At 49.0% G+C, this 9,197-nt stretch overlaps 1 protein-coding gene across 2 annotated transcripts; it reads right to left on the bottom strand.

Moving 5' to 3' along the window:
- Positions 1–410: 410 nt before the first annotated feature.
- LOC144200652 (uncharacterized) lies at positions 411–9,013 on the bottom strand. Of its 2 annotated transcripts, none has more exons than XM_077722897.1 (10): positions 8,733–9,013; positions 5,867–6,085; positions 5,707–5,767; positions 5,093–5,350; positions 3,745–3,936; positions 3,482–3,651; positions 2,748–2,976; positions 1,683–2,316; positions 962–1,076; positions 411–831 (listed from the first exon to the last, which is right to left on the bottom strand). In XM_077722897.1, exons 2-10 carry the CDS (start codon positions 5,948–5,950, stop codon positions 826–828), a joined length of 1,749 nt encoding a protein of 582 aa, XP_077579023.1. In that variant the 5' UTR covers positions 5,951–6,085; positions 8,733–9,013; the 3' UTR covers positions 411–825. The 2 variants fall into 2 exon arrangements, with proteins under 2 accessions (XP_077579023.1, XP_077579022.1); XM_077722896.1 differs by lacking the exon at positions 8,733–9,013 and adding an exon at positions 6,979–7,275.
- Between the last annotated feature and the right edge of the window lie 184 nt (positions 9,014–9,197).

The raw sequence follows: 9,197 nt of genomic DNA, 5'->3' as shown, positions 1-9,197 counted from the left end.
AAAATTAAACTGAATAGTGCAGTGATCAGTCAAACAGCACCGGGATTTGAACCCAGGTCTGCCTAGATGGCAGTCAGGTGAACAAACCGCTATTCCATGAAGGGGACACACTTGACTTGGTGATTATTGGAAGGTCTTGAATACACATGGTTGTTTCTATTTAAGGGTAAAAAGGTTTCTCAACTGGGATGCAGGTTTCAAACCCACTTACCCTTGGCTTGGTGAGCAGGCACTCTACTCATTGAGCTAAGTGAACAAGTCACCAGGAGCAGTCCAGTTTTAGGTTTGACCTGAAAAGAGGGACTTGGTGTCCATTAGCAATTAGTGATAAAAGCATTGATTCCACACGAGTTAAAGGCATGGTGTGGAAAATGGTCAACTCTGTTTCCCAAAAAGAGCGCCAGTCAAGGTTGATTTTTGATATTTATTTATGAAAATATAGTTAGTGATTGCGTTTATTAAATATAAATTCTGTACAGGCTTATGTACAAATTTAAATAAAACTGTACACACATTGCACCGTCTTAAATTAACACACACACAAGGTTTGGTCGAAAAGAGGACGACGAGGCGGCGGCACTGGCCCCTTTCTTGGTGTTGGTGCGGCCGATTGGTCGCCGCGCACAGCGTGGCGACCAATCCTCACAACAATTGGGAGAAAAAAAAGTGCAAAAGTGGCACAACATTCAGTCTTTAGTTTCTTTGTCCTTTTTCTCGTTTGTTTTTAGGAAGTTCAATTGGAAAAAATAAAAATAAAAAAGAAAGAAATCTGACAATTTCCAAACGTAGTCTTGTTCAAAATCCAAAACATCCCATGCTTTGACGTCAAACCTACGGCATCAAGATAATAAATACGAATATTAGAACGAATAATAACGGCTGTGAATAGCAACAGCATTTCTGGGCCATTCTCATAGCGTTCAATGATAAACGTTTGTTTTTTTTTTTCTTCTTGTTTTACCTCAGTGGCAAAGACGCAGCGTTCCAGGTTCTCGGGGAGCGGCGAACGGGGCCGAGAGTGGACCTCCTGCAGCGAACTGAGCGCACGGAGCGCGGCGGACGCGTGGCACTTCTCTCTACACAGCCCGTCGCCCACCCCCACCCACAAAAAAAAAACAGCAAAAAAAAAACAACAGAGAGAACACGTTAGAGTCCGCAATTGTTTTCAAGACAAGAAGATGAAGCGTTGACTTACCCCTCAAAAGCAGTGCAAAGCAAAGTTATATACATTGTTTTTTTTTCTTTTGGCCATGTTACACAATACTTTGTTTAACTAACCTAAACTATGAGTGTTATTAGGGAATAGATAAATCCCAGTGGGAAGTGATCTGGAAACATTCCTAAATGAGCAGAATGTGTAGCTTACATGGGCCAAAATAACCCCAAATTCTCTCTAAATGGACAAAAAGTGTCCCAAAATGATCAGGAAATGGACCATAAACAGAAAGGGAAACGGAAAAGTACCATGCTTAACGGGATGCAAGCCAATGTCAAAAGGAAGGGACCTAGAAGATACCTTGAAACCCAAAAACGGCCCAAAATGAACAGGCGCTGGGTGACCTTTATCGACAGGAAATGCCTCATGGCCCCGCCCTCTCTCCCTCCTTCCCTCCCTCCCACTTGGAATGGATTAAAAGTGTATTAGTGATTCAACTTTTGAAAAAGAAATAAAGGTGGCTTACCTGGACACCTTGTCTTGTCGCTCCTTGGCCAGGTTGCAGTCGGCGGCCATTTTGTTCTTCAGGAGGGCCCCGCGCTCGGCCGACGTGGCCCCGTCCGGCGTCGCCTCCTTGTTGCCCACTTTAGGCCCACGGTTGTTGACGGCCTCCAGGTCGTTCTTGAGCGACAGGGCGGCCAACTCCTTCCCGCGCCGCACTTGGCGCAGCACAAAGACGGCGGCGGCCGCCAGGAGGCCCAGCGTCAGCGCCGCCAGGACGCAGGCCGAGGCCAGGGCGGCGGAGAAGGCGCCCCGGGGAGGGGCGGGGGCGGGCGCCCGGGGCTCGGCGCCGTACTCGCAGCGCGCCCCCATGAAGTCGGGCGGGCACTGGCACACGGGCCCCGAGAAGTGGGCGAAGCAGCGGCCGCCGTTGCGGCACGGGAAGCGCTCGCAGGGGTTGGAGCGCAGGGAGCAATCTTTGCCGGAGAAACCCAGCGCGCACGTGCACGTGAAGTCGGCCACGCCGTCGGCGCACGTGCCGCCGTTGAGGCACGGGTTGCCGGCGCACTCGTCCACGTTGATCTCACAGAGGGGCCCCGCGAAGCCCGGGCGACAGCGGCACGTCACCTCGCCGCCACCCAAATCCAGGCACTGGCCACCTTAATACATTCAAAACAACATTTCTGAGCAAAGAAACACTTTTTTTTGTCAAACAATGTGAAATTACACTTACACACACCGCTAAAAACAACTTTTACTGATGTTTTTCTTCTTTTTTTGCCAATGGAAAAGGCTTTTAATTTTTGGGTGAAATTATGAATTAGAATTTTTATCACCGTTCTGCCTGGGCACAAAGAAGAGGACGGACTTTCTTGTTTGTCTGACGGGAATTTGGAGAGATAAGAAAATGGCAGCGCTGCAGGGCCCAGATCAGGGCCCCGATAACGCCGTTACGCCGCCTCTTCCTCATTTGACATGCGAGCTGACTTTGGCAGCTGACCAGAGGGAAGGGGGAAGTCTCTAAAGACACCACGCACACGCGCTTTCCCCGTCAAGACCGGGCGCTAACCGCGAGCCAAGCTGTACTCACCGTTGGCGCAGGGGGCGCTGGTGCACGGGCTGTCCTTCATCTCGCAGTTGGAACCGGCGTAGCCCGTGGGGCAGCGGCAGGTGTAGCCGGCGGCCGTGCCCGTCACGCACACGCCTCGGTTGAAGCAGGGCCGGTCGGCGCAGGTCAGGGCGGCGCCGGCGGCGCCGGCGGCGCAGTCGGGCCCGGAGAAGCCCGGCGGACACGTGCACACGTAGCCCGACGGCGAATCCTGAAAGCGGAAGGCCGCACTTCAAGCAAACTTATCGTCAGACGCTAGCTCGCCCCGGATGTCTCAAACCCGGCAAAATGTTGTTTGTTTGTCCAACTGAACGCAATCAACATCAACAGAAAATTAATCGTGTTTGTTGTTATTAAAAAAGAAATAATTTGTCTCATCCTGGGTGACTCATCTCAGACTCCCCCACTTTGTTTACATACCGAGTTCGAGAGCCTGGGGAAAGAAGCTTCCAAGCCTAAAATTCAACTCAAGTAAGCGATACCAATGGCCAAACATTAACAGGAAGCCACCCAAAATCAACAGGGAGTTCCCTGACATTCACCCAAAACGAACAGAAAGCCCCCTATCAATAATAACTGCGGCCAAACTGAAATAGGGGGGGCGGAGAAAAACTAACAGAAAGTGACGACCCGTAATTTTCCAGTCAATGTCGTTTTTTGATCACTATTTCAGGAATGAAAGAAAAATACAAAGCTGCTTAAGTGAGTGGACTGACCTGGCAGCGACCTCCGTTCCTGCAGGGGGCGCTGTCGCAGGCCTTGTCCTCCGCCTGGCAGTCCTTGCCGCTGAAGCCCGGGCGGCAGGCGCAGGTGTAGCTGCCCTGGCCCGTGTTGGTGCACGACGCTCCGTTCTGGCACGGCTTGTGGTTGGTGCAGTAGTTGAGATCTGAGGGCGGGGGCAAAGAAAAAAAGGGGGTCAACGGGGGGTAGGGCCAGGCCGGGCGGTCATCCGAGTCAGCGGGCCGGCCGGCCGACTCACCCTGGTCGCAGTAGAGTCCGCCCCATCCCTCCTGGCAGTGGCACTGCCAGGGCTGCTGGCAGGTCCCGTGCAGGCAGCCCGGGTGGCGCTCGCACTGGTCGCAGCGCTCCCCCCGCCAGCCTTGGTGGCAGGCGCACTCGCCGGGGGCCTGGCAGAAGCCGTGCTCGCCGCTGCAGCCCGAAGCGCAGATGGCTGATGGCAAGGAAGGGAGCGGCGGCGGGGAGGAGGAGGAGGAGGTGGAGGAGGAGGGGGAGTCAAAAGTGAGCTCCAGTCCCGTGCTCCTAAAAAGGCTCCGACGGCGTCCGATCCATTCGAAGCGGACTCACGTTCGCACTTCCAATGCATCCGCACGTGTAAATGCGTTTGACTTTGATTAAAACCATCCTAAATGGAGCCCTTTCTTGTGATTTGACACTGCCTCTCTCTTCTGGACACGTATCGCCGTCGATGGCAGTCACTTCATTAGGGAAGTCAATTTGTTTGCCAGCATAAAAAATGTGGCCCTCCAAATGACCATGTTTTTTTTTTTTTGCCATCTTTCCCTCCATTTCCCCGTAACGTCTATTTTTGTCCACCAGCTGTGAAATTGTCAAGTGGGCGCATCATAGTTTCCGCGGCTCCGGCGCCCCCGGCCGTCAACGGAAAAGAGACAAACGGCTTTTGTTTTGGTCGGGCGGGTCAGCTGCTCGCCTGGACGGAGGGAGGGGGGGAGGGCGCCTGATGTCCAATCTTTTTAAAAGGGGACCTTTGGCGGCAAACTCCATTCCGTCTTTGGTCGCCAACCCTCCCACTTCAAAGGTACTGGACATCTCCCAGCGATAAACTCTTGGGAATTGACGGCACGGGCGCGAGGAGACCTCTGGTGGCCCCGGGGCGGCCATGTTGCTAAGGGCAAAGTTCCCATCAAAGTCAATGCATTTACTGTGACATCAAGGTCAAGGCTTTTGCTATTTACTCGGTTGGGTGGCTGCCATTGACGGCACCAATTCCTTATTTTTTTTAACTGCTTGAATTTATTTTATTCAATTTAGAATCTTTTTTTGAAAATCCGTAAAATCTGTAAAAAGGAATTCATGTTTTAAAAAGTGCTTCTCCACTATAGGGAGTCCACCAATGTTTGCGGTACTTGTACCACACATTGACGTTTATATTATTATATTATAAAATTGAATCGTTATATTCATTTTATTTTGCATCTATTAATATGTGTGTCTTTACGTTAGGGGGAAATTATTGATAGACATCCAAACTATTTGAACTCGGGGGCCCGAAGGCGAGCGCTAATCATTCATCCGTGCCACGAGGGCCATTCTCTTTGAAGCGGAACGTCGGGGATGGGCGTACTCACGCTGCGCGCAGTACTCGCCATCCCAGCCGTCGAGACATTGCCGTCGCCCGTCCCGCTGGCAGGCGAAGTGTCCGAAGGTGTCGTTGCGGGGCCGGCAGTAGGCGGCGCAGGCCTCGCCGTGGTAGTGCTGGTCGCACACGGCGCGGTACGAGTAGCGCAGGTGGCCGCGCTGGCCAAAGTGGACGTCCTGCGACCAATCCTCGCCCACGCGCAGCTGTCGCCGCGTGGCCACGCGGCTGATCAGGTTGTTCTGTTTTTCTGCGGGAGGAGGGAACGGGGAAAAGACGCTTATTCCGTGGTCAAAAATGCTCGAGTGGCGACGCGTGTGCGAGCGAAGAGGGGGAGCTTCATTTCTTTTACGAAATGCGGCTGGCATTTCTTGTAAATTATTTTATTGGCTAACTGGGTGTTTGAGACCTCCGGCCCACTAGGGGGCTCCCATAAAGTTTTGAGTTGGGGGCTTTTAAGTAAAAACGGTGGAAAAGCAACATTTTTTTAAAGGATCAAATTTGTACATAATAAATTATAATAATGATAATTATAATAATTATTATTATGATAATAGAGCGCCTCCTGGTGGAGAAACCAAGCTAGCGAAGCGGACATCCTTGTACCTGCAGATTCCACTCCGGCAGACTGGGCATTCCTGGCCTCCAGGATCAACGAGAAAGTTCCCTAAAAAGGGGGCGGAGAAAGATGCTCGAATAAGAGGGTGGGGGGGAAAGTGCGCCTTACCAGACTGAACGGCGGTGGGGGTGGGGCTTTTTCGCTTACCGGCCACTTGAAGTGAAAGGGTACCCTTAGAGGTTGACTCCCCTCGAGGGAGGCGGGGTCAGCGGGCAGGATGTCGCTGATCATGGTCCCGTACGTGCACGGAGGTTCGGGGTCGATGACTTCCTGCGCGTGCTTCAGGCAGACCCGAAAGATGACGTCCTGCCCGCCGCCGCCCGTCAGTGAATCGATCTTCAGCTCGAACACACCCGACGTCTCCACCTGCCAAATCAAATCCATTTAAAGCCCCATTGTCACATTTAAAAAAACATAACTACAAAACGTTTTCATCAATATCAAGAAAACGTGCTCCTAAATCAATAAGATGTGACTTATATGTTGCAAAATAAAAAGGAAAAGACTCAAAGTCATTTTAAATTTTCCGTTTTATGCTCTTATTGTTATAAATCAGATAGTTGGTGGAAAAAAAGATTATTTCTTAGCTTCATATCAACCTTATATCTACTGCATACCAACCTTTCCCTCCTATATAAATATATAGTACAGAGGGGTGTACAAAAATAGCTCTACTGTACAATAGCAGTGCAATACATTTTGATGGTTTGTATTTTCGTAACTTTATACCTACTTTCGTTACCCCCTATAACAGTAAATCACGTGCTCAAATATATAAGTATACAAGCAGGGTGTGCCAAAGTGGGTCTACGAAAGTAGTGCGCAAATATAAATCTTTAGAATCCATTTTCCCGCAATTGCATAGCCTTTTGTAACCCTGTGTTAATTAATACACGTTTATAGAGTATAATTATCCATACAAGTACGCAAAATACACATGTAAATTTACACATGCATAAAAAAAGATTTGTGATGATAATGCCTATCACCACAGCCGACTTTTGCTCCCTCCGTATAAAATATGTGCGCACATCGACAGGAGTGTGCAAAAGAATTCCAACAATACATTCAACCTATATTTTTGCACCTCGAAAATAGATGTGCGCACACACATTTGCCTTAAAAAAGTATAGAAAAGAAGAAACGGAAAGAGTAAACGCATGATTTTCTAACACGAATCGGTTAGCATTTTTTAAAAGTGAATTATTGAAGAGAAATGGAAAAGAAAGTGAAAGAAATGGATGCGTAAAAGTACTGACGGTGCGCGTTCCGAGGAGCAGGAGTAGCAGCGGAAGAAGGCAGCGCTCCATGGCGCACGATTTCAATCAATCAATAGATCGATCGAACGGACGACCGACCGACCGAATGAACGCGTCCGCTCCAAAAGCTCCAAAAAATCCACCGGACGAAGGCAGTGCGCGCTCCCGCCGACGAAGGAACAAAGTGCGGAGGGCGAGCGAGCAAAGTTCCGCTGCCGAATGGAGTGCCAATCGGGAACGGATACTTTTTTTATACCGGCGCTCGAGGGGGAGCAGGGGGAGGGCGGAGGGGCAAGAGGAAGAGCAAGAGGAGGAGGAGGAGGAAGCGACTGGCCCGAGTGGGAAGGGGCGGGGCCTCCGCTGTAAAAAATGTCGTCTTGCAGCGCCGAAAATAACAAACGGTGGAGTCAAAAGTCAAACTGCTTCCATTCGACGTCCAATCCCTTTCAAGTGGGAGGGTGGCCATCCTCTCACCTTCAACAGATTGGTTGTCTAATCGTGATACATTTAACTAATAGTAAATATTGGGGAGCTGGTGATTTTCTAATTAGAGTTGACAGAGGTAGCCTTCTTTGACTATGACAGATTTAGTCGTCAATGGCATGGTTGCATCGTTAGCTTTGACGGATATAGCCGTCATCTGCATACAGGGTTATGGTGGTCTGTAGCATTTCAAAATATGGGCGATCGCTCATTCGCTGCCACTCTCCCACTTCTAACGAATTTGGACACTACTGTTGATAAATCCATTTAGAAATAGTTTGAATTGAATTAAAACCAGTCCCTTGCCAGTCAAATAACTCAACCCTGACGTCATCTCACCCATTCGCCGATTTGCAGGTGAGTGACGTCACGCGAACGCCGGCTCGTGTCTGCCCACGCCCCTTTTTAACTCCTTAGCGCGTGCCTCCCGCACCGCAAGGCCGGCGCGCGTCAATACACAAGCGTCCCGCCAGGAAGCGCGAGCGCCATCCGTTATCATACAAGCTCTAGCAGCACTCCCCCCGCACCTTCGCACCTTTTGCTCGCGCGTGCCCAAACGGCAGGTCGCGTGAGTATAAAGAAGGTGCGAAGACACAAGGCCGCGTGTCGTGGGAACGTCTGCTGAGGTGCGAGCACGCGCGGTGACGCGGGGGTGCGAAGACGGACACTGGGACAAAAGGCGAGCCCAATCTCTGCTGTCAATCATCAATCCGCTCGCTCTTCCCTCCTATATTGCCCCCTATCCGAAATGGCTACTGTGCATGCGTGCTTACGTCCGCAGAAGATGATGCTATTGATGTATACATACACATGTACATTTACACTGAACCATTGTTTAAAAATGTCACTAACGTGTAATAAAATCTTCACCATTTCACTCTTCTCTGCTTATGGAAACATTTTTACCGACCCAGTATGACGACATATAGCACGTCAGCAACTAGCAAGAATAGCCATTTCTTCCCCAAGTTCATTCGCCTAGCATGGAAGCTAATAACATAGTAACATGCGCGTAAGAAATAATTTATCATTGAAGCTGCATGATAACATGAGCGGACACATTATCTCAAGCCCATTCAGAAGAAACAAGTATATAGATAAATTAGTGTATCTTAATTCCGTGTCAAGAATCCGTTAGCTACGTTAGCAAGTCTTAGCACATTTCTAATTGTGACATTAAAACGAGGTGAACATGGTAACATGTACTCGGTCAATATACGTGAAATTTAAAAAGGGTGCTTATTAGGAAAAGAATTGTTAAACAATCTTACCGGCAAGAAAATCTTTTCGTGTGCGTCAGAGCGTCCAAAAACTCGTCCAAACTGGCGTCCATCCACAACACGGTGTAAAGTTCAAATTTTCACTTCATGTCAACAAAACTTTACGCTCTGCCTTCAGTGTTGTGATTACTCTTTTGAAGTTATAATAGGTTAACACAAAAATATTGACCATTTTACTGTACTATTACTGTATCGTAACTTTGTTTTCGAGATTCGACGGTTAACAACGACAATGGACGCGGATACAGGAAGTGGTAACAAAAAGATAGCTAATTTCTACCCGAAAAAGCTAGCAGAACCGGAAGCAACACCGGCCGTCAAGTTGGACAAAACCGACACGAGAATGTGGAAATAAATGTCGAATTAAAAAATAAAGTTAGTTTATTCCATAAACGAAGGTCTGTTTAAAAAAATGACATGATAAAATTACAACATGTTAACAAATTAAAATTAATC

Source organism: Stigmatopora nigra, chromosome 8 (assembly GCF_051989575.1).
Source record: "Stigmatopora nigra isolate UIUO_SnigA chromosome 8, RoL_Snig_1.1, whole genome shotgun sequence".
In the NCBI taxonomy this organism is placed as follows: domain Eukaryota; kingdom Metazoa; phylum Chordata; class Actinopteri; order Syngnathiformes; family Syngnathidae; genus Stigmatopora; species Stigmatopora nigra.
Note: the sequence above shows the minus strand (reverse complement) of the source record. Positions and strands in the feature narration are given on the sequence as shown.